The sequence below is a fragment of the Dipteris shenzhenensis genome, chromosome 27 (genome assembly GCF_047967505.1).
Source record: "Dipteris shenzhenensis isolate YYH24624 ecotype China chromosome 27, Dip_SZ_1.0, whole genome shotgun sequence".
NCBI classification, from domain to species: domain Eukaryota; kingdom Viridiplantae; phylum Streptophyta; class Polypodiopsida; order Gleicheniales; family Dipteridaceae; genus Dipteris; species Dipteris shenzhenensis.
This window is the reverse complement of record NC_141622.1, coordinates 18,889,264-18,914,056: the sequence shown is the minus strand read 5'-3', so window position 1 is coordinate 18,914,056 and position 24,793 is coordinate 18,889,264. Positions and strand designations below refer to the sequence as shown.

Genomic DNA, 24,793 nt, shown 5'->3' with positions numbered 1-24,793 from the left:
TGCCTGGTATCATAGTCTCCAGCCCAATCTGAATCACTATAAGCATGCATATGAAAGTCACCCCCGCTGGAAAAAAATCAAGCCATGAGACTTTGTGCCTTTCAAATAACGGAAGATGCGTTTTACAGCCTGCCAATGTGTAGTCTTTGGGCTGTGCATATATCTGCTCACCTGAGATACTGCATACTAAATATCGGGCCTAGTATTGCACAAATAGATGAGGCATCCAACAGCTTGGCTGTAAAGTGTGACATCCATTGAAATTTCTGCATCATACATAGTAAGCTTCAGCCTCGGCTCCATGGGAGTGGCTATAAGCTTACAATCATGCATGTTGAACCTATCCAAGAGCTTTTGCACATACTTGGATTGAGACATAACGATGCCACGCTTGTCTTGTATAAACTAGATCCCCAAATAAAAATTCAACATGCCCAAATTAGTCATGTCAAATTCAGCTTTCAACTTATTTCCTCATTTGACCCTGTGAGCAGCATGTCATCTACATAAAGAATGATGACCAAAATATCCCCCCATCCTTCTTGATGTAGAGAATGCTTTCCGTGGGACTATTATGTAACCCCTTACTTGCTAGGAATGCATCAATCTTGGCATACCATGCACGTGGGGCTTGTTTTAACCCATATAAAGCTTTGTTCAGCTTGCAAACTTGAAGTGCATTGTCAGAAAGTTCAAATCCAGGAGGTTGTTTCACATAAACCTCTTCCTGCAAGTCCCCATTAAGGAAAGTTGCTTTTATGTCCAACTGATGGACATTCCAAACAAAATTTGCAACCATGGCAATAACTGACTTGATGGTGGTCATCTACGATGTAGGAGCAAAAGTCTCCTCTTAATCTATGCCCTTCTTCTGTGCATAGCCTTTGGCAACTAGCCTTGCCTTATACCTGTCAATGGACCCATTTGGCTTCCTTTTCACTTTGAAAACCCATTTGGTACCAATGGCATGCTTACTTGGTGGCATGGTTGACACGTACGATCACGTTCGATGCATACCGTTCAATATTAGTGCAATACTAAACGAACTAAAAAATCTTAGGTGTACGTCGATGGTACGTTCGATACAAAAAAAAAGAGAGATTTTAGGGTTTTAGAGTAAGTTGAAACACAAACATGTCCATGACTTGATTCTTGAATGTTGAAACAGAAACATTCTACATGTTGCATACGTGCAATTTGCAAAACTTAAAAGGATCGAAGATATATCATGATTCATGATTCATGTCAAAAGGACTGAAGATATATCATTACAATTAGTAGCGAGTCGTGACTCCTGACATAAAGTAGTGAGTACAAAAAGGGGGACCAAGGTCTAATATAGATGCAGAAAGTTTTACAATAAGCTTTACTACTACAGGCAAGAGCCTAGGGCCTAGGCTCTAGGTCCTAGCCTCTAGGTACTCCCATCACTGTCAAATCCAAGACTATGATCACTCTTACTAGAGGATGATTAGGATCCATGAGACCCCTCACCATAGTCACCCTCACTAAGAACATTGCCCTCCTCATCATACTCCGGCTCTCTAGCCACAGGGGTGTCCTCAGCAACTGATGTAGTTGATGTGATCCCAGAGCTGCGCCTCACATAGGTTCGGGGAGTCGATGGCATGGATGTCTTGATACGGGCTATGGATGCTCTGCTACCATGAGTGCCACCAACTAGAATGGTGACCCTTCTCTTCTTTCTATCACACTATCGATTGGAGAGAATGGAGTATCCATACTTGGCCCACTCGGCACGCACGGGTTCGAGAGACTTGTTGATTCTCTCCCTCTCTTCATCTAGCTTCTTGGTATGCATGTCGCTGTAGCTAACTCCATCCCACCCTTCACATGGACCAACCGAGGCTATGGCTTTTACCTGTTGGAGATAAGTGCACACTAAGTGTACTATTTCCTAGTCTAAGTCTAAGTCTAGTCTTTATGTCTTGAGTGTGTGCCATGTGGCACTTCTACAATTATCCCATAAACACTCTTGCATTATGTCTTGTACTTTGGCCCATATATTCAATGGGTCACATCATTCTAATCTATCAGTCTAGCTTGTGTCTTGTCTACACTTTTCTCAAGGTATTTCTTGTCTTCTAGTCTTGTCATTTCATTTCATTTCCAGTTTCTAGTTCTAGTTCTTTTTCCATATTTCAACATGGTATCAGAGCTAGCTTGATCCCTCTTCTCCCCCCTCAGTCTGCTGCAGCCATAGCTGCCCCTTCTCAGATTTCTCCCCCGCTCAGCTGGTCGCCATCTTCCTCTTCTTCCCGTCTTCCCCACGTCGTACTTCGCTGCCGCTGTAAATCTGCCCGCCATCTCTCTTCCCGATCTGCGCGTCTTCCAGATCTGTTGCGCAGTTCCAGATCTGCACGCCATTGCGCTGCCAGATCTGTTGCGCAGTTCCAGATCTGCACGTCAGATCTGCGCAGATCTGGCGCTGCTTCCGCTCCTGCTGTCGCTCAGCCAGATCTGAGCGCCAGATCTGCTGCCACCGACAAATCTGCGCAGCATCCATCTCTCCTCTCCGTACGACCGCCGCTGTACGCCGCCGTACTTCGTTCGTCTTCGTCCGTACTCCGTCGTCAGTATTCTGCACCATCGTCCGTACAGTCCGTACGACTGTACGGAATCCGTACAGGCTGAAGACTTCTTCGACTTCATCTGCCTATTTCAGTTTGCAGAACAGTCTCCTTTTTTGCTGGTTCCTCCTACTTCGATGGGCTGTCATATGCTATGGCCCTGACAAAGTGGTGAGAGAACCGGCTTCTGGGATCTCTCCTTCTCATTTATTTTCTGCAATATTGTAAGGGAATAGACACTGCCCTTGCATCCTAGCAAGAGGTAAGACCTTCCCACATGGCATCTTCCTCTCATCCTCTCATGTCTATCGACAAATTCAATGGGTCCAACTTTCATACTTGGCAGATCAAAATCAAGTGCCATCTTATGAAAGAAGGCCTTTGGGACATTGTTCACCGTGATGCTCCCGAAGGTCCATCTGAGCAAGTTGTTGCTGCCAAGAACGACAAAGCCTATGCTATCATATTGCTCGGCCTTGGAGATGATTACATTCATCACATCTCCGACATACAGTCTGCTCCTCAAGCATGGATCACTCTGGATACTCTTTTTGGAGCCCGATCTAAAAACTCTAAAATTGCACTTATGATCTCATTCTTTGATCTACATATGCAGGAAGGAGCTACTATAGCCTCTCATGTTAATTATCTTCGCAGTCTTATGGTTCAGCTTGCGTCAGTTAAGTCTCCCATCTCCGAAGATATTGCTATTGCTGTGCTTCTCAAAAGCTTACCTGACTCCTATGATACTCTTGTCACTACCTTCAAGTATCATAATAATCCTTCTCTTGAGGGTATCATCAATGCTCTCCAAGAGGAAGAAAGAACTCAACAACGAAAGGTAACTGACACTGCATTTTTAGCAAAGAAAGGAAGTTCTAAGGTAAGAAAGCCTTGCACCCATTGTGGCAAAACTAATCATATGGAGAAGGACTGTTTCAAGGCTCATCCATGCACCATTTGTGGCCGTGATAATCACCGGGAGAGGGACTGCTACTCCAAAACCTCTACATCAGCTCCTGGATCTACCTCAGCCCATGTTGCTGCAACATCTCCATCAGCTGATCCTGCTGTTCCTTCCTTACATGATGAAAAGTGGGCTTTCTGATTACTTCTATGTTTTGTCTACCACCTTGACCACCGATGATGTAGGTCAAGGGGTTCTAGTGTCTTGGTCTTTCTATTTGTCTACAGTCAGTCTTCTGTCTATCTAGTCTTGTCTGTCTGTCTATTTGTCTATCAATCTGACTGTGTTTTAGATCCATCTTGTCCCTACCCTTGTGGACCCATATGAGGATATCACTTGAGGAGGGGTGTCTCAGGATCTTTTGTCTGTCATGTTTTCTATCTTGTCTCTCAGTCTATCAGTCTTTATGTCTGTCTTCTAGTCTTTTCTTTCTGTCTTACTCCTAGTGTCCACTTAAGGAGGGTGTTGGAGATAAGTGCACACTAAGTGTACTATTTCCTAGTCTAAGTCTAAGTCTAGTCTTTATGTCTTGAGTGTGTGCCATGTGGCACTTCTACAATTATCCCATAAACACTCTTGCATTATGTCTTGTACTTTGGCCCATATATTCAATGGGTCACATCATTCTAATCTATCAGTCTAGCTTGTGTCTTGTCTACACTTTTCTCAAGGTATTTCTTGTCTTCTAGTCTTGTCATTTCATTTCATTTCCAGTTTCTAGTTCTAGTTCTTTTTCCATATTTCAACATTACCATTCTTCGCCACCGTTCACATCAAAGCACATGGAAAGAGAGATTGCAATTAATGATGGTGCGGGCAATCTCTATTTCAGCTTGTCTTTGCCGCTCCTTCAAGAATGACAATGGACCAGAGAGGCCACCCGTGGCTTGGGCAAGAGTGGCTTGCCTCCTCCTTGGTGCATCACTTGTCTTCGTTCTCTTTAATGCCGTACCGGAGGACATAGCAGCCCCAACGGAGGCAAAGGAGACGGATTGAGAGGACCCATCCTCCGCTTCGGATGAGGAATTGTCCGGGCACACTATCTCCTCTCGTGCCATAGAAGTCTTCTTTTTTCGTTCAAGGGTAAGTACTTTTGACAACAATCTTGAAAAATGTCAATGGGAATCCCCGTGCATGGTCCGCATTGCCCACCCAACTTACACAAATGGATAAGAAGGCGGGTCACACTACTAGTTTGGACCTTGGGGCAATACTTGCAACTCCACTTGCAAACATTGGACTTCTCTTTCACTCTCTCAAAGTAAGCACAATGCAAGGAAAAAGCTTCATGAATATTTGGTGGTATTGCGGGTGACGGGAGGGTGAGAGAGAGAGAGAGAGAGAGAGAGAGAGAGAGAAAGAGATGAGGAGGAAGAAGGACGAAGAGGCTTGAATCTTGGTGCTTGGAGAAAGGGAGAGAGATGGAGATGGAGAAGGAGAGAGATGGAGATGGAGAGGAGAGAGATGGAGAGGGAGGAAGAGGGAGATGGAGAGGAGAGAGATGGAGAGGGAGGAAGAGGGAGATGGAGAGGGAGCTTGATGGAGAGGCCCAAGGTAGATGGAGAGGAGCTTGATGGAGAGGGGGAGAGAGAGGGATGGAGAGGGAGCTTGATGGAGAGGCCCAAGGGAGATGGAGAGAAGCTTGATGGAGAGGGAGAGGGAGATGGAGATGGAGGGAGAGCTTGATGGAGAGGCCCGAGGGAGATGGAGAAGTGATGGAGGAGGGGGATGAAGAGGGAGCTTGATGGAGATGGAGGGGGAGCTTGATGGAGAGGGAGAGGGAGAGGAAGAGCGAGATGGAGATGGAGATGGAGATGGAGATAGAGAGGAGAGAGGGAGATGGAGAGGGGAGATGGAGAGGGAGAGGGAGATGGAGAGGTGGGCAGCGGGCTGCTTGATGGCTAGGGAGATGGAGAGGGAAGAGTGCTTGGTGGAGAGGGGATGGGTGAGAGAGGTATATAGGAGGAGAGGCTGGCCCCAAACGGTAAAAAACGGGCAATAAACAGAAACCCTAATCGGTCGAAACCCTAAAAAAATAGTCAAACGTACGGGAACGTACGGAATTTACGGAACAGAATGGAACGTACGTCGAACATAGGCAACCCTGCGTGGTGGCAAATCCACAACATCCGAAGTCTGATTTTTCTCAATGGACTGCAATTCATTGTGCATAGCATGCATCCGATGCACATTATCCTCTAGATTCTTCTTCATTAAGAAGAGTACCTGCATAAGCTGTCTCAACAGAAAGAGCCCCTTGTGCGTGCCTTACTGCACTACGAGTCCTGCCAGGCAAAGGTGCCTCAAGCCTACTCTTCCTGAGAGTCTGTAGCACCGATTCAGAACTGTTTTGGCTGTGTGTATCTCTTGAATCTCTTGCCTGACAACTTCATCCACACCTTGTGGAGATACAAAATCAGCATGTGGCTGAATCGGGGCATGTGGATCAGGAGGAGATTGCTGTAAATTCTGATTTTCAGCATGAGCCTCAGCTGGGGAACCAAATGCTATGGGAAGCATCTTCTCAAAAACATCATCTGAAGAAGCTGGAATAGTAAATTCAGCATTTGTATGTGCTGAATTCTCTGAAAATATAACATCTCTACTCACCAAAATGTTGCGAGAAGCAGGATTGTAGAGGCGATAGCCTTTGCTTTGTGCACTGTACCCAACAAAAATGCATTTAAGTGCCTTATTTGACAACTTATGTTGAAACTCCATAGGCACGTGGGCATATGCAATACAACCAAAAACTCTGAAGTGATCCACTGAAGGCTTTCTCCCATGCCATGCCTCATAGGGAGTGATTGTCTTCAAAGCCTTTGTGGGAGCCCGATTCAAAACATAATTTGCACACGAGGCCTTCCAACGGCAACTTCATACTAGTAAGCATGCATCTATCCATCTCCATAAGAGTGCGATTCTTGCGCTCAGCTTTGCCATTTTGCTGAGGTGTAAGCCTCGCAGGTGTCCTCATGGGACCGCAGACATCACTGTTTATGAGCTGTAATTTACGAGTAGCTCTTACTGCACCATCCTCCTTAAAAGGAAATCTATCCATCTTGCCAAGGATGGAACCCTTACATTCATGAGGAGGAGGTGACTCCAAAGGAGGCAATGCATCAACCATAGCATGCTTTTGAAGTGTCATCAAGTTGCCATAGCTCATGTGCCTATATCTTGCATGCCATAACTCCGCATTCGGCATCGCAGCAGTGGGAGTGCTCACTGAAAGTGCAAGATCGGATCTTTTCTCAATATATATCAAGCTGAAAAAGACCCCGATACAAAGAAGGGGAATTTGAAGTGAAAAAAAAAATTATAAATTTCTATTTTCCCTTTTGAAAGAACGGAGACAGAGGAACAAGATTCCAGGGTAAATCTTGGTGAATCTAGAGTGCGATCTACGCAAGAAATGTCCCATCACACAACACCTACTCTGGTGGGTAGGATTTCTGTATTAGAAGATGCTTTACAACAGATCATGAACCAGCAGCTTCAAGTGAATGCTGGTCAAAATGAAATTAGGGAGATGGTGCAAGCCTTGTCGGTTAGACCATCCAGAAATGAAAAGGGCAAAGCTTCAGCATAGCCAGAGCCCAGTATACGCTCATCAGAGTGTGCGAAGATCAAGGTACCTAATATTGCCAACTATAGACCGGAGAAGTACGTTGGTCGGATGACCGAGCGCAGTTCTGATGTGATCGAGGTTTGGTTACACAAGTGGGAAGAAGCCTTCGCCATATGTGAAAGCAGATCTGATCTAAAGAAAATCTGCGAGACCACTCACCTGTTTATTGAGGCAGCGGATAGATGGTGGATAAAGCAACAGAAAGATCAAGTTGCCCCTACCACCTGGGAAGGGTTTAAAGCTGAATTTAAGGAACACTTTCTTCCACCTGAGCTTGGGATGCTTACAGAAACCTTCGCCAGAGGAATTTGTCGGTGGCAGAGTACACTGACAAGTTCAGGGAATGTGTTATGAAAACAACAGACCCTCTCCCTATGTCGGTTCAGTTGAAAGACTATATCTATGGACTGAACGACAAGATTAAAATGGAAGTTCGGGCTAAATATGTGACTACATTAGATGAATTTATTGCTGTAGCCCTGAACTATGAGGATGCCAGAGGCAGATCTAGTGGATTTGTGCAGGTAGGGACTCAGCATGAGTACCCGAGGAAAGGGGGATTTGAGAGGAAATGGACTTCAAAGACAAGTGTCTCGCAGCCAAGTGGCCAAACCAAGCAGGTGAAGCCGGTTGAGGGACCAGCAAAGACAAGTACCACCGTTGGGGTGAAAAGGAAAGTAACTCCAATGGCAGCTCGGGCTTGGTCAAAGTCCTCGTTGACCCCTGAGCAAAAAAGAAAAAGCTAGAAAAGAAGGATTGTGCTTCGGTTGCCTTCAGCGATGTCAATGGAAAGATTGTCCACTAAACAAAGACCGTCGCACGGCCAATATGATAATATCTGAATGCGACGCGGAAATGCAGGAGAGTCCCAATGCGGAACATATGCAAATGCAATTGGCGGGACCTTCTCAGAGGTTAGTACCTGTGTTGTTAAGTGTGTCTGTTACTAAGTAAGTGGTGCACTTGATAACATCCTTTCAAAGCCTGCAGTAACGGGGTATACGGTTTTTGATGAGCCCGAGTTGATTAAAATGAAAGGGCAAGTAGCCAATCATGATGTAATTGTGTTGTTTGACTCAGCGTCAATGCACAATGTAATTAACTCGAAGCTTATTAAGAGGTTCAAGTTGAAAACTAGTCCGTCTACGGTTAGGATGGCGGACGGAAGTTCAACTGAAGTATGGGATCAAAGGGTTACCAAGTTGGAACTTCGAATTCAGGACTATGTTGAGAAGCTGGACTTTGAACTGACCAGACTTGCTCACGCAGATATAGCCCTAGGCATGGCTTGGCATTTTTGGAAAAATCCAGCCATTGATTGGAAAAAGCATATTTACTAGTTCAAGATGAACGGAGTAGAATATGTTTTGCGAGGTGAAAAAATTTTACCTCGAGGACCATTGATTTCAGCCATCGAAATTCGGAAGACTCCGAAAGAGTTTTTGTGTCTGTGTATAGCATCGGTAGAGTCGATTGATGATGCGTCGACTAGCACTGAGGCTACCCAAGATGGGAAAATGGCCGAGTTGGCTAAAGAGATATCGGAGAAGTTCTCTGATTGTTTTAGGGATGAGTTACCTTATGGGTTACCTCCAGAGCGGAATGTTCAACATAAAATTGAGCTTATCCCGGGGGCAGATACTGTAAATAGACCTCCCTATAGATTAAGCTTTACAGAAGAAGCCGAGGTGCGAAGACAATTGGAAGAATACCTCAAGCTGCGGCAGATTCAACCAAGTTTTTCACCTTTTGCTTCGCCAGTGATATTAAAGAGGAAGAAAGATGATACTTTTCGCCTCTGTATAGATTACAGAGCATTGAATAATATTACTATTAAGCACAGGTATCCGATGGCTCAGATCGATGATTTGCTAGATGCATTACATGGGGCCGTAATTTTCAGTAAGATAGATCTTAAGTGTGGCTACCATCAGATCTGCATTAGAGCCGAGGATGTGCATAAAATCGCTTTTAGAAGCAGGTTTGGTCATTATGAGGTTTTGGTAATGCCCTTTGGACTTACCAATGCTCCAGCTACATTCGTCATGCTTATGAACAATTTACTACGTCCGTATATCGGAAAGTTTGTAGTACATTTTATTGACGATATTCTAGTATTCAGTAAAAGTATTACTGAGCATCGTGAACACTTAAGAATAGTGTTCAGTACTTTGAGGAAAGCCAGTCTTTATGTAAATAAAAAGAAAACTATAATGTGTATGGTTAGACTTGAATATTTAGGATTCATAATTACTTCAGAGGGGGTAGAAATGGATCCAAAGAAAGTGGCTGTGATACTGACTTGGCCAATCCCTCATAGTCTGACCGCTTTGCGATCATTCTTGGGATTTGTCCAATTTTATCGAAGGCATATCAAAGGATATTCCGAAATAGTATCGCCATTGATTGATCTGAGCTCAGATAAAGTACCTTTTATATGGGAACAGAATCAACAAGAAAGTTTTAACACCATAAAACAAGCTGTGGTCACAGGACCGGTGTTAAAAATAGTTGATCCCCAGAAATCGTTGTTCCTGGAAACCGATGCAAGTGGCATTGCGGTAGGAGCAGTTCTCCTCCAAGAGGGAAGGCTAGTAGCCTTTGAAAGCAAGAAGCTTTCTGCCTCTCAAAGGAATTGACCAACTCATGAATTAGAGTTGTATGCTGTTATCTATGCTTTGAAAACATGGCGACATTATTTGTATGGATCAGAGTTTTATGTGGATGTTGATCATGATACTCTGAAACATTTTTGTAAACAACCTGACTTGAGAGGCCGCCAAGCTAGGTGGGCAGAACTCATGTGGGAGTTTAATTTGACGATTTGGTACCGAAGAGACAAGGATAATAAGGTTGCTGATGCGTTGTCACGCATTATGTATAACATGAGTTTCACGGTGTTAGAGAGTGCTCTAATGGCCGAGATTAGAGAAACTCAAAAGGTGGACGAGTTTGTCCAGAGTCTATGGCCTAAGGCTCAAGTGTTAAAACCCGGGGAAAACGAAAAGGATGACCTGGCATTCAGAAAAGGCCAAACGTATGCAAGATATGCCATAAGGGATGGTACCTAATCAGAATGATCTCAGGCAGAGAGTCATTCGACAGTGCCATGACAACCCATGTGCGGGACATCCAGGAGTCGAGAAGACATATGATCTCGTGAAGCGAGATTTCTTTTGGCCAAAGATGAAAAAGCATATTCATGAATGTGTGACACGTTGTTTTTCGTGTCAGGTAAGTAAGGCAGAACGGGTGAAGCCACCCGGCCTTTTACAGCCCTTGGGGATACCATTAAGTAAGTGGGAGAGCATTTTCATGGACTTTATTGTAGGGCTGCCTACGACACAAGGTGGATATGATTCTATCCTTGTGGCGGTTGATCGTCTCACCAAGATGGCTCACTTTATTCCAACTAGAGAATCTGTTAGTGCCCCGCAAGTGGCGGATTTGTTTATTAGACATATATTTCATTTGCATGGATTACCCAAATCCATAGTGTCAGACAGAGAGTCAAATTTACCGGTCAATTTTGGACTGCGGTATTTGAGACACTAAGGACTGAGTTGGGAATTAGTAGTGCGGATCATCCAGAAACGGATGGTCAGACGAAAAGAATCAACCAAATTTTAGAGGATATGCTTAGAGCATATGTGTCATTGAGGCAACATACATGGGACAAGTGGTTGCCATTGTTGGAGTTTGCCTACAATGATGGAAAACATTCCTCTACAAGGTTCAGTCCGTTTGAGCTGAACTATGGTTATAGACCAACGAATCCAACTATAGTTGGAGTACCTCAGAAAGTGCCTAGTGCCGCGAACTTTGTGGTTCAGATGCGGGAGATGCTAGCACTTGCGAGAGCTAACATCCGCCAAGCTATGGATAGAGCTAAGGCGTATGCGGATGAAAACCGATCCGTTAGAGAATTTAAGGAAGGAGAAAAAGTTTTTCTCAGATTTCCTTCGCACTCCTAAGTCTTTGACTGCAGGAGAGTGTGCTAAGTTATCACCTCGATATTGTGGGCCATGGTTAATTCTAAAAAGAATAGGCAAGGTAGCCTAAAAATTAGAATTATCACCGGGATGTAAGGTGCACCCAGTGTTTCATGTTTCTCGTTTAAAGAAATTTTTGCATACATGTGACTCACTAATCGAAGGTGTGGTTTTGTTTCAGGAGATAGAGGATAATGCAAGACGCAAACCAACAAGAATCCTGGACCGAGGAACAATGCAAGTGCGTAATCGGAAGATACCCACGGTGTTGGTTGCATGGCATGGTCTACCTCTATCAGAAGCTACTTGGGAATCCGTATATCAGTTACGGAGAGTGTTCCCAGATTTCATCATCGAGGACGCTGATGCTTGAAGAGGGAAGGAATGTTATGCTCTAGTCGAGATAGCATGACCTCGGAAAGATCGGTGGGCATTTTCTCTTAGATGACCGACTTTTGTAATATTTTATGTGCGTAAATAAAATGGTCAAGGGAAGTTAATGCCAAGGTCCTAGGTGAGGGTGTATTGACATCGACTAGGTGGTTCTGAGTGCTAAGGCCTAGGTGCACCTAAATGTGTAATAATGCCAAGGGGCAAATGTTTTAATTGTGCCCCAAGAGAGGGGTAAATGGTGTACCAAGTTAAAGGTCTAAAATGATGACATGTGGCAGAGGGAACCTATTAAGCAACTAAGCAATTCCCACTTTACGGGGCAATCAAATGGCTTACAGGCCAGCCAAAAGGCCAGCTCTCTCAGCCAAACAAATGGCCTGCAAGTCCAGCTGGTCTGGCCGACCAGATCTGGCCGACCAGTTGGCCGACCAGCTGGCAGGCCCACCGACCAACTGGCAGGCCCAACCGACCAGCTGGCCGACCAGCTGGCAGGCCCACCGACCAGCTGGCCGACCAGCTAGGTCTGGCCTATAAGAGGCCTTTGCCCTCACTCTTCTGTTTGACTCTTCCTGGACAGGACAGGACCTGCAACTGTTCCTCATCTCCTCCATCTTTTGCTGCAGGCCCGCCTGCTCCATCTACCTCTCCTCTGATGTCTCCCTCTCCTGCCTCTCCTTCATGCCTCCTGGCTGCTTCATCCTCTACTCCAAGATCTGCTCCCAACTTCTGCTCCTCTGCTCAGATCTGCTCCCCTACTTCAGCTCAGCTCCTTCTGCTCCAGATATGTCCCATCCTACTCCAGATCTGTCCCCTTCTGCTCCTCTTCTCCAGATCAGATCCTTCTACTCCAGATCTGTCCCATCCTACTCCAGATCTGTCCCCTTCTGCTCCTCTGCTACATAACAGCTCCTTCTGCCCTAGATCAGTTCCTTTTCTTCATCCTATTGCTATTCCAGATAGCCTGAAGGTTCCTTCCTCAGAGCATGCTGGTTTCAGCCATCTCCAAGGGCAGCTCCAGCTCCCATCATCCTCGTCATCATTGAGCTACACGGAGGACTGCGTGACGCTCCCTCTGCGGCTATCTGTTCTACTGTCTCTCTACAGATTCACCTCAGCCACAGTCCTTCAGACACGATGGCTTGAGGTTCTTGTATTCAGTTTTTCATATTACCGACAGGCACTATGTTTTCTGAGTTCCGTTCTTCAGTTGTATCTGAGTATTGTCTATTTTCTGATCGCTCCACTGCAAACCCTATGGTTTCTCTATCGTTTCTCTATATGGTATCAGAGCCATGGTGATGAGAGCCATGGAGATCAGAGCCATGGTGATCTAAAGACCCCAGATCTCAGGTGATCTAAAGATCCTGCTTCTTCATGGAGGCCATAGGTACAGGGAGCATCACTCCTATGAACATATCAGTTTCCTCTTCATTCCGCTGCGCACTAAGGGAGAGACCTCCATCTTCTACTCCCATCCCTCCCTCCCTTTCAGAACTCCATCTTCTACTGCCATCCCTCCCTTCCTTTCTTACCTCCATCTTCTACTACTATCCCTCCCTCCTTTTCTAGGTTTCTGGCTTGACACTCCCCATTCTTTCGAAAGAGGGGGTCATGACACTTCACCTCTACCTCCATCGGCATCGACTTCCAGGATCTACAAGTTCTCCCTAGGAGGGACCCTTTCTGTTCACATGTGTCTAGATGACTGTTGTTTCGAATATTCTACCTGCATGGAGGCGGGAATAGACTCCTCTCTCCCGAGGTCCAAGATCGGACACACACTAGCTCACTGTTCAGCTCCGATCTCTTTGGATTATCAGTACTGCTACGACAAATTTGTTCCTTCCCTTTGCACTTTCCTCCACTTTTTCGGCGGTGAGAGGGGGTGGCTTATTCTCTCAAGCTTCACAGTGTTCTTATTTCTATCTGGTATCATACGTGTAACTACGACACTTGAGGAAGTGAACAATTCCCTTGCAAGGGCACTCCTCTTGTGATCTTCTATTGTGTATTTCACAGGAATAGCCAGCACCACCATCGACATCCCTACACGAAGCTCCAAGCACACAATATTTGCCCCTCAAAATTGGCAATTGAGAGGGGGTATTAAGCAACTAAGCAATTCCCACTTTACGGGGCAATCAAATGGCTTACAGGCCAGCCAAAAGGCCAGCTCTCTCAGCCAAACAAATGGCCTGCAAGTCCAGCTGGTCTGGCCGACCAGATCTGGCCGACCAGCTGGCAGGCCCACCGACCAACTGGCAGGCCCAACCGACCAGCTGGCCGACCAGCTGGCAGGCCCACCGACCAGCTGGCCGACCAGCTAGGTCTGGCCTATAAGAGGCCTTTGCCCTCACTCTTCTGTTTGACTCTTCCTGGACAGGACAGGACCTGCAACTGATCGTCATCTCCTCCATCTTTTGCTGCAGGCCCGCCTGCTCCATCTACCTCTCCTCTGATGTCTCCCTCTCCTGCCTCTCCTTCATGCCTCCTGGCTGCTTCATCCTCTACTCCAAGATCTGCTCCCAACTTCTGCTCCTCTGCTCAGATCTGCTCCCCTACTTCAGCTCAGCTCCTTCTGCTCCAGATCTGTCCCATCCTACTCCAGATCTGTCCCCTTCTGCTCCTCTTCTCCAGATCAGATCCTTCTACTCCAGATCTGTCCCATCCTACTCCAGATCTGTCCCCTTCTGCTCCTCTGCTACATAACAGCTCCTTCTGCCCTAGATCAGTTCCTTTTCTTCATCCTATTGCTATTCCAGATAGCCTGAAGGTTCCTTCCTCAGAGCATGCTGGTTTCAGCCATCTCCAAGGGCAGCTCCAGCTCCCATCATCCTCGTCATCATTGAGCTACACGGAGGACTGCGTGACGCTCCCTCTGCGGCTATCTGTTCTACTGTCTCTCTACAGATTCACCTCAGCCACAGTCCTTCAAACACGATGGCTTGAGGTTCTTGTATTCAGTTTTTCATATTACCGACAGGCACTATGTTTTCTGAGTTCCGTTCTTCAGTTGTATCTGAGTATTGTCTATTTTCTGATCGCTCCACTGCAAACCCTATGGTTTCTCTATCGTTTCTCTATAGAACCATCTAGGGAACTGAGGGCTTGTGGATAGGCATGATGGAATAAAAGTTACGTATCTTTTGTACATGTGATCCATGAGATAGGATGGGAGGATATTCAGTATGCCAACGCCTGTGAATTTGAGTCCGTGAATATTCACAACGAAGGATTAATTAGTTACGGTTCGTTTCAGAGACTCTGAAAAACTTGGTACAAATGAGCTGTGGTAGTGGAGTTAGTAAACGAGCATCCACATCAATGCAAAATGCAAAAATGCAGAATGGTAGTACTAAGTCCTAAGTACAACATAGTCATGTCGGTGGTCGACTATATATCAATCTCATCATCATCGTCATCATCAGCAAGACATCAGGGTGGATGAGGCAATGGGGGCATGAGATCGGCGATAGAGTGCTGTCGGTCACTCAAAGGTGCAGCCCTAGCACGTCTCATGGTCGTAGCTCTACGTCTAACCAAAGCTGCTATGACCCTTGTCGGTCGGGTTTCGATTGTAAACAGGACGGGGATGTCCCCAAGTGTGATCTGTGTGTCAACCCTCTGTCTGAGTTGTCGGGTCACAGGCTCCGGGTCACGGTCATGTCGAGGCCTCATCTCATGGGGGTCCATGTGATCTGGCTGAAAAAACTCCGTGATAGAGCTCTGAGAGGGATCAACCAATGAAAAAGTCTACTCTTGTTTCCGTGCTCGAAGTACTCTTTCGCGGTGTCTGAGTACCTCATGAATGAAACTTGCCAAACATCGCTGGTCTGGGTAGGAGAGGAATCGGGCCAAAATCCCATAGCTATCTGTGAAGAGGTAGTAGAAACGCACTCGGATCTTGTAGTAAACAAGACACCTGAAGATGAAGTGCTCCTCTGTCTCAACCTCCTGGCAACCTCCTGGCTCTTGATACGAAGTCTATGTGAAGAGACCTGGAACTGCCCAAGAGAGATCCTCAGTGAGTGGGGTAGGTAAATCTGTGTGTATCCTAGTGGGTCAATGAAACCCTCCGTTGTGATATGTAAGAAGTGATCTCTGTAGAAGCTAAGCTTCACTAGGAGTTCACTTGGTCCCAACCAGGTGCGAAATGTGTGTAGCTGTAATAGATCCTCGTGGATAACCTGGTTGACATCGTGTGATAGGTGGGGAGAAAATAGAGCATCTGTGCTGTACTAGAAGGGAGGTAGTCTATCCATGTGGAGCCCAGTAGCTCAAACCGTCTCTCTGTGCGTGCATACCAGCACCTCTGGTCCCCTCCTGCTGCAAGTGCCATAGAAGCCGGGCACCGTGGTGGCTCTCTGGTGAGCTGTGAAAATATGTTGGATCTGCGTTTGTCGGGTTGTCTCACGTTGTGGCGAGGGGCATGGTCTCCTCGATCTCTGAACCCGCTGAGCTATGTCCAGAGTGACCCCTCGTCTCTAGCAATCTCCATTGAGGAAAGTTGTGATAGGACTGACCGAGAGAGAGAAAGAAAGAAAGAAATTTTATTAGTCTTCGGAAGACCGATGGGTCTATGAGATTGAAAGAAAACTTGATACAAACCACAGTAAGGGTGGAGCTACTAAACGAGCATCATCACCCGTGCTGAGCCCTAAATCTGATCATACATAGTCAAATACATGTGGGTGTGACAATGAAAAGGAAAAAGACTGGAGCGGAGCTGAATCCTCCGTATGTCATGTCCCCTTGGCTGGTGCGTAGCCGGTGATGGGATGCTGGCGTTTGTCAAGGGGTGCCGTGCGTCTCGGTCTCCTAGAGGAGGCTCGACTCAAGACCAGAGCCATCGTGACTCTTGTGGGACGTGTCCCGGGTCTAAATAGTGACGGAAGGTCTCCCAGAGTGATTTGTGTGTCCCCTCGATGCCTCGTGTGTCGTGCTACGATTGTCGGGTCAGGGTCTCTGTTATGTCTGCGGCTAGAGACTGGACGATCAATATCACTCGATGGGAAGAACTCTGTGATCCTGCTATGAGAGGTGTTTGGTAGTGTGGCCAAGCCCCGTCGCCTAAGTAAGTACTCTCTGTGTCGGACCCCCTCATGAATGAAGGCCGCGAGGCATCTCTGATCTCGGTAGGCGAGGAATTTGGAAAGGGGCCCGAAGCCGTCTCTAAAGAGACATTGGTAGCGACCTCGGATCTCATAGTACACTGGGCACCTGAAAATAAAATGCTCCTTCGACTCAACCTCTTGACAGTCGCACAATGTGCATATGTGATGCTCCCTAGGGATCCCCTCTGCTCTGCCGCTCTCTATGCGGAGGCGGTGTTATGATATCCGAAACTGTTCGATGGAGATCCGTAGTGACTGAGGCATGTGTAGCTGAGTGTACCCCAGGTCCTAAAGGTGTGTAGCTGTAGGAGATCCTCTCGAATGACGTGGTTGGTGTGTGGCCCGATTAGGATGGTGGGTGGGAGTACCGGGGGGGCATCCAAACTGTACTAAAAAGTAGGTATCCTATCGATGTGAAACCCCAAGTCTCACAAACCATCTGTGAGTCCGTGCATACCAGCCTCGCTCGTCTCCCTCTGCTGCCAACCTCATGGAGGAATCGAGAGCCAACCATGGCAACCTCTGTCTCCCTGATGTGCAGTCCCCATATGATCTAACCCGGTGTAGATATGCGATGGTCTGAAAGGCTGCATCTAGCTGGAGTGGAGAAGCACCAAACTAGGCCTGAATGATATGATGTGGTACATATGGTTTCCCCTGGACCATCTGTGAGAGCATAAGGATCTGCAGGCGCTCCTCCCATGTCCACTCTATATCTGACATGTTAGGCCCCCAACAAGGGCTGCCATACATATCGGCTGGTCGGACCAAGGAGTCGAAGAGAAGAGCCTTGGTCCGAGGGTCTTGGAAGCGGGAGTGGAAGCACTGTCTCTCTAGCCAAGCCAGTGAGACGTATCCCCTGCTCAATCTGGCCTGCATCGTTGGTCTCATCGTGAAGATCGGGCCGGAGAAGATGACCCCTAAGTAAGTGTATGGCAAGGCTATGGCGAGGCAGAGCAACAGCGGGAGCAGACAGGCTATGGTGAGGCAGAGCAGTGGGCTATGGCGAGGCAGCAGACTGGCAGCAGCGATGGAGAGGACCAGCGAAGGGAGAGGACCAGCGATGGACAGGACCAGAGAGCAGCGGGTTAGAGAGAGAGAGAGAGAGAGAGAGAGAGAGAGAGAGAGAGAGTGTCCATGTGGATGCTGATTTGTTCCTTTTGGTTTGTTTTGACAGCTTTTTGAATTGGCCACAGCTTGCCAAGTTGTTATGTGCTGCAGGGTTGCTCCATTACAAAAGGCTAATATTGTCTCTTTGATCAAGGAAAAAGCTCAGGAGATGACTCTAGCAATAGGTGATGGTGAGTTTACTGATTTCGTCCTGTTTACTGAATGCAAGGTTGGCAGGTCATAAGAGATGCTTATGAATGGCAGTCTTCTTGTGCAACTTTTGCATGTTCTGTCGAAATATTTTCCATCTAACCATTTGCATTATTAAATTAACTGGTGCTCACAGGTGCAAACGATGTCCCTATGTTACAAAAGGCACATGTTGGGGCTGGCATCAGTGGTCAAGAGGGAAGGCAAGCGGTTATGTCTTCTGATTTCTCCATGGGGCAGTTCAGATTTTTGAAGAAATTATTGCTGGTTCATGGCCACTGGAATTACCAACGACTATCCTACATGGTGCTCTACAACTTTTATCGCAATGCTGTGTTCGTCATGATGCTCTTTTGGTGAGTGTTGCCCAGGATGTGCAGAGGATCAAGTGCTTAAATGTGGCCCTGGTTGCAAAATTATAAGTGTGTGTAGTAGATTTGAATTGGACACATGCACCGGCCCTTTCCTCACATCCCATAGAGGCGTTTCCCCTTGGGGAATAAAAACCGTGTGCATGTACACACATCTATACCCCTATTTCCCCCCCTTCTCTATACACTTACGCATGCATACGTACATGCCCACGCATGCCTGCATGCCCATGCTCAAACACAAAAATATACAAGCCATGTGTGTGTAGGCTTGCATGCATGCAACACGCACAAAATGGATGCATGCATGCCTTTGGGATTTCGTACATGCACAGGGTAAGCATCCATGCACAGGGCAAGCACATTGTGCATTCCTAATAAGTTTTGTCTCCCTTTTCTGTGCCTTTCCATTTGCTATCTATGCTTATGGAACTTTAAAATGTGGAATGGATGATCTTGCTGAGCCATAGCCGCAGCTTACTCACAGTATACAAGGGGATTAAAAATAATAAAAACAATGATAGAACAAACAATAGAGATTCTTTGGTTTTGAACCAAGGGAATGATCAATTCAATGATGATTATGTCATCGGCTGTCAATTACAGTCAATTGAGTGATCCAGTGCACTTGGAGTGTTTATTTGAGAGATTGGAGCATTAAAATCTTGAGGCATTAAAGTGATTCTTGTTAAGAATAAGAGATTACTGGCACTAGACTCTTGGATTGAATAATTGATGGCATTTGTATTCGTGCAGGTACATTCTTCACACTGCCTTTTCACCCACATCTGCTATTTTTGATTGGAATCTTATGTTCTATTCTTTACTCTACACATCTGTTCCCACTGTCGTCGTTGGAATCTGGGATAAGGACATTGGTCACAAGAATTTGCTAAATTATCCCCCCCTCTACGGAGCTGGGCAGAGAGATGAAAGTTACAACCATCTGCTCTTTTGGATTACCATGCTAGATACGCTGTGGCAGAGTCTGGTACTCTTTTACATTCCCTTCTTTACGTACAAAGAGAGCACAATTGATATTTGGAGCTTGGGCAGCTTGTGGACAATTGCAGTGGTAATTTTGGTAAATTTGCATCTTGCCATGGATATCCAACGCTGGACATTGATCACACATGTAGCAATTTGGGGTTCAATAGCAGCAACTTTTTGCTGTCTTTTTATTCTTGATATCTTGAAACAGGACGCTTTCCTCTCACACTATGGGTAAGCGTAAGAAGAATAATAATGACTTGTTTTTTCAGTCTTTTCTGATTGTAATGTTTTTGGATGTAAGTATTGAAAATTCACAGAAATGTTGGCCTGTTGGTTGACCAGAGTTTAGAAAAAATTAATATAGTTAATATTCACAAAGCTAGTGCTATAGGTAAACAGTCATTGTGATGGCCTCTCTATTTTCAGTTCATGTTGCTGCTGCTGCTGCTGCTGTTGTTCCTCAATGTACTGTATCTGTCCAATGCCAAATAATATGCCTGAGTAAAAAGGTTGATTATAGGTTGCCACTCCATGTATAGCTTTTTTCTGCCTACATTCTGTATGTTTGTACATGTGAGTGTCTAGATGGGCCTATCCAATATTGTGAAGGGAAATGTTACAAGAAAGCAAGCTTGGGCAAGCTTGTATTCCACAATGAGCGTCCCATCTGAATTACAATGAAAGTGCAAGCCCCAAAATTGGTTTTGACAACTTTTTGAACATTATGGCCAAAGAGAATTTTGTCATCCATGTGAGATTGACAGACACTGAATCAGAACACATACAAATTGCTCTCTGAAGGGCTGTTTTTGAAGCCTTTGGACAGGAAGTAGGCATGCACGTTTTGGTACCAAGCCTGTAAGAGCCTTTTTCAGTTAGCGGACTTTATGTTGCTGCCTTGGCACTTTAAAGCCTTGGGTTACTGAATGTACACGTCTTCTTGGGATCCCCATTCACAATGTGGCCTTATTATCTAAAGGATTTCTTATTCTGAATGTGTTGCAATGGAAACGAGGGTCTGAATAGTCTTCATTTTGGCGACAGGAGCAAAATTCTCCTCAGTCAATACCCTGCTCTTTTGCAGACCCATCTGCATGGTGTTTGATATAGCAGACCCATTTGGTCCCCACAGTGTTTGCATCTTGGGGTGGTCAACCAAATCCGAAGCCCTTTGTCGTTCACAGAATTGTAATCATTCTGCATGGCTTGCTGCCACTGAGCTGTGCCCTTTTCATCATTGTAGATGAGGGCGTGACTGCCAATTAATACATAATTGACCTTACTCTTGGAGTGCTGAAAAGATTGTCTCGTCCTTCCCAAATCAGGTTGTGTGTAAGAGCCTTTTCAGTTTGCAAACTTTAGGTTCCTGCCTAGGCACTTTAGGAATGTACACGTCTTCTTGGAGATCCCCATTCACAATGTGGCCTTATAGTCTTCATTTTGGGTACAGGAGCAAAATTCTTTTCAGTCAATACCCTGCTCTTTTGTAGACCCCTCTGCATGGTGTTTGATATAGCAGATCCATTTGGTCCCCACAATGTTTGCACCTTGGGGTGGGTCCCTTTGTCGATCACAGAATTGTAATCAGTGTGCATGGCTTGCTGCCAATCAACTTTGCCTTTTGCATCATTGTAGATGAGGTCCTATCAGCTACATGACTGCCGATTAATGCATAATTGACCTTACACTCGGATTGCCTAAAAGCTCACCTTGTCCTTCCCAAATTGGGTTGTGTGTTCCTGGATGGCTTGTATGGACCATTTTGGCACCTTCTCTTTTCCCTTTTCTTGCTTTCCCATCAATGGGCCGAATAGGAGCATTTGGGTGATCCAAATCTAAAGTACCTGAAGTCTCAGGCTGCACATCTCCACATGGCTGAATATTTGGCTAGATATCAAGCTCTATGTTAAGTAATGTGCCATGGTCATCTCATGGAGCGGTGGGCTGCATGCTCTCATTCGCTTGGAACACAAGATCCCGGCTGATCATGATTTTTCTGGTGGTGGGATCCCAAAGTTTATAGCCCTTGCTTTCTGTGCTATGTCTCGCAAAAATGCATTTTTACTCCCTTATGATCTAAGTATGCTCTTAATAGGGGAGCCCTCAATGTCCAATCTCTGGACTATGGCTTTGGTCCAATAACAATCAGCTTCAACAGGTAATCATGTGTCTCGCTTTATTGAAGATACATGAAGCAGTCTCATTGAAGACATTGCAACTGTGGGTTGCTTCTTGCTCAGCCAAGAGACGCAGCTACCCATAAACAGTAGCCTGAAGTATCCGACTTTCTCCCCAATCTGAATTACAAAGCAGTGATTCCACCAATGGGAAAGCATCCTTCTCGAGGCTTGGATAGCTTAGCATGTATTTCCATGGGAGTTGCAGCTGGTTAGCATTCCTCCAGCTTTTAGCCTGACTTTCTCCCCAATCTGAATTACGAAGCATTAATGGGAAAGCGTCCTTGAGGCTTGGATAGCTTAGCATGTATTTACATGGGAGTTGCAGCTGGTTAGCATTCCGTAAGCCTCTGGCTAGCAAAGCCGGCTCTCAAAACAAAACAAAATTTTTCCCCTATTCTGAGTTGAAGGTGTCTTCACTCTCCTAGCATGTTTGTTGTTAGAGGAGAAGACTAATGCTATAGCTCCCTTACACAACAGATGGACCACTTAATTCTCTCCCATCCCTCAATTAAACGGTGCACAATGAGCTTAACAATGAACCCACAACAATCTGAAATTGCAGCAGAGAGGGCAAAAAAAACTCAGTTAAATCATCTACAAGGTTTGGAAAACTTGCCAAAGGAAGACTACAAACATCGAGCAAAAGGGAGGGGAATACTACAGCCGAAAAGCTTAACATTGACTGAGATCCAAGGCTGCCAGGGACCTGCTCCTTACTTGTCCTGGGTGGGCTGATGGGAAGCCTTAAGTGGGAGTGAGTGAGAAGTGGCCAAGGATGTCTTTTTATTGGCTAGATAGGCCAGCCCGAACCGAACGAGAATTTGGCTGACTGAGCCCTGGCGCATGGCTGACCAAGGTCCCCTGACTTGGGTCTGGGGGTTGTCCTACGTAAGGCTCCCTTAAAACCAGCTGCCTAATGGCACCATAGGGTTCCATTACTGCTTTAACTGCTGTTCATTCTGCTTCCCCTTTCCTGCCCATATCTACCCCAAGACCACTACCCCTATGTCCTTATATGGGGGCGCTCAGGTGGATCAGTGACTTTAACACCCATCTGCTCTCGAGGAAGAGCCTTTGCCTCTATGTGTGTCATTCAAGCATAGCACACCAGCTTATTTGCAAGGGCCATGCAACTTTGGTTGTCGCACATGATGGCCAATGCTTTTCCTGAAGTACATTTAGGTCCTCCAAAATCCACTTGAGCCTTTCATGATGCTAAGCAAGCAAGACTTGCGTGACCAATGTGCTTGAGAGAGAGAGAGAGAGAGAGAGAAAGAAAACAAGCCACTGAGGGCTGAAGCAAACGGTTCACTAAGACCCTTGCTGAAAGCGAAAGTGCTAAACTAGTGAATCAAGTGTCAAAATACTAGAGTAGCAAAGCAAAATAACAGAGAAGTATCAGGTGCTCAAAGCTAGCACTCCTAGTACATGCTCAGGTTCCGTATATCCAAGTAACCTAGTGGCTCTCTGATGAGATGTGAGGAGCTTCATATCTGTGTCTGTCGAGCTGTCTCTTGACATGGGGGAGGGCGTGGTCTCCTTGATCTTTGGATCCGGTGGGCTACGTCTATTATTGAGAGAGAGAGAGAGAGAGAGAGAGAGAGAGAGAGAGAGAGAGATGTTTGCGTTTTATTGATGTTTTGAAGATAACCTCTAGAATGATGTTGATTTATAATGTCACCTTGCAGGGTAATCTATTCAATCGTCAACACGCTAAGCTACTGGTTTGACATCCTTTTAATTGTCATTCTAGCTCTCCTGCCAAGGTTCTGTTTCAAAGTTGCAGTACAGAAGTTTTGGCCTTCTGATGTACAAATTGCCAGAGAGGCTGATATAAGGAAAAAGGCCAAACGATCTGACGCTGCAGCTCTCTCCAAAACTTTCTAAATGGTGCACTGATAAAAAGGGTGATATTGTATTCATCTTGTAAATAGGCAAAATGAAAAGAAATAGATATCGATTTGTTAATCAAGCTGTGTTTCATGCTGAAGAGCAGCTATTTATCTATTTGTTCCTATTATTGAAGGTCCTCAGAAATTCGTTTTCTTACACTTGCAATCGCACGGAAGCTCCCATAGCATTTATGCTCTTTGTACATTTTAGGGTTTATTTGTGCCTTGGAAATGTGGAAGATAGAGAGGGCAAGTGTGTCATATATTCTGCTTTGATTCCACACGTTGCAAGGATCGGTTCTGGAGCAAGTGAAAGAAACTGCTTGACATTTGTTCTTAAGGTGATGAACTTGCTTCAACAGAATGCAAATTGGATGCATGACATGTAGGAAAGTCTTCTGTATCTGCTTTGAAAATTAGGGGAAAGACTAACGCATGCCTAGCTTCTTGTTTTGTATGTGGCAATTCATCTGATCTAATAAGAGTATCCTCTTGCTGAAGGGGTCGTGCTTAGAAATTGGAGGATACTGAACATTAATAGCGAGTGTTGTGAGATGCGCAAAATGAAGAACATATCAGATCATCATCAACTGGCAACAAAGCATGCACAAATATTGGCAGAACAATTTTGGCGATCACTGGAACCAATACATGTAAGAGAATCAAGCGCTTATAGATGTCTTAACAATAACTATGTCAAATTTAGCGCTGCATAAAGCTGAAATTCGAGGATTGCATGGATCCTCACTGGGCTCTGGATTTTTCTTGAGCAGGTTGGACAGTGTGCAACATAAAGATCGACAGTTTCTTGATTATAGGTTTAGTAAAAGGTTTTTGCAGATCTTTTTAAGTGGCCAAGAGTTAAATCGTGCAATTGTTCATTTCTTATTTGTACCAAAGGAAACTTATTTTTGAATGTAACAGACAGAGAGACTTGAATAACACCTTGCATCTTTATATGGAAGAAAACTTCTTGCTTGCTGGAAGTATTAGCTCTGGCATTCAGACCCTGGCTATACTCACATCCGAAGTGACATGCAGGCTGACAAGGTAATGGAAATTTGTTTCTCTACCCTTGAACTTGAGAATTCAGCTGTTGGGGTGTGAGTTTTGACTTTGCAGTCTAAAGATTCTCTCCTACAAGCTTGGGTTCGAGTGCTGGTGTGCTAGTTCTCCTTTTGCATCCTTAGGATTACTGCCTATGAGCATATCTTTTATTTGGCGAGGCTAACTTTAGATTTGGTTGGTTGGCTTGTTTGAGGCATAGGGATGGGCTGTCTCTGCCTTGATGGCTTTGATTATGTTCCAGTATTCTGGTAAGTTCAGCACTTGCCTTTTATCTTGGTGCT

The 24,793-nt window shown here is 45.5% G+C and overlaps 1 protein-coding gene and 1 pseudogene across 4 annotated transcripts in view; one reads left to right on the top strand and one right to left on the bottom strand.

Annotated features, from left to right (window-relative positions):
- Nucleotides 1-24,793, top strand: part of LOC147883985 (phospholipid-transporting ATPase 1-like) — a 41,754-nt gene that overhangs the window by 10,835 nt on the left and 6,126 nt on the right. For 3 of the 4 annotated variants that reach the window (XM_087398214.1, XM_087398211.1, XM_087398212.1), the window contains 7 exons: nt 17,866-17,989; nt 18,145-18,364; nt 19,136-19,603; nt 23,241-23,785; nt 23,946-24,097; nt 24,218-24,494; nt 24,712-24,760. In XM_087398214.1, coding sequence (XP_087254340.1) covers nt 17,866-17,989; nt 18,145-18,364; nt 19,136-19,603; nt 23,241-23,439 — 1,011 coding nt within the window. In that variant the 3' untranslated portion in view covers nt 23,440-23,785; nt 23,946-24,097; nt 24,218-24,494; nt 24,712-24,760. Of the gene's footprint in view, nt 1-17,865; nt 17,990-18,144; nt 18,365-19,135; nt 19,604-23,240; nt 23,786-23,945; nt 24,098-24,217; nt 24,673-24,711; nt 24,761-24,793 lie in introns of those variants that run through there. The other variant, XM_087398213.1, reaches the window with a different exon arrangement.
- LOC147883986 (uncharacterized) lies at nt 1,715-4,858 on the bottom strand (annotated as a pseudogene).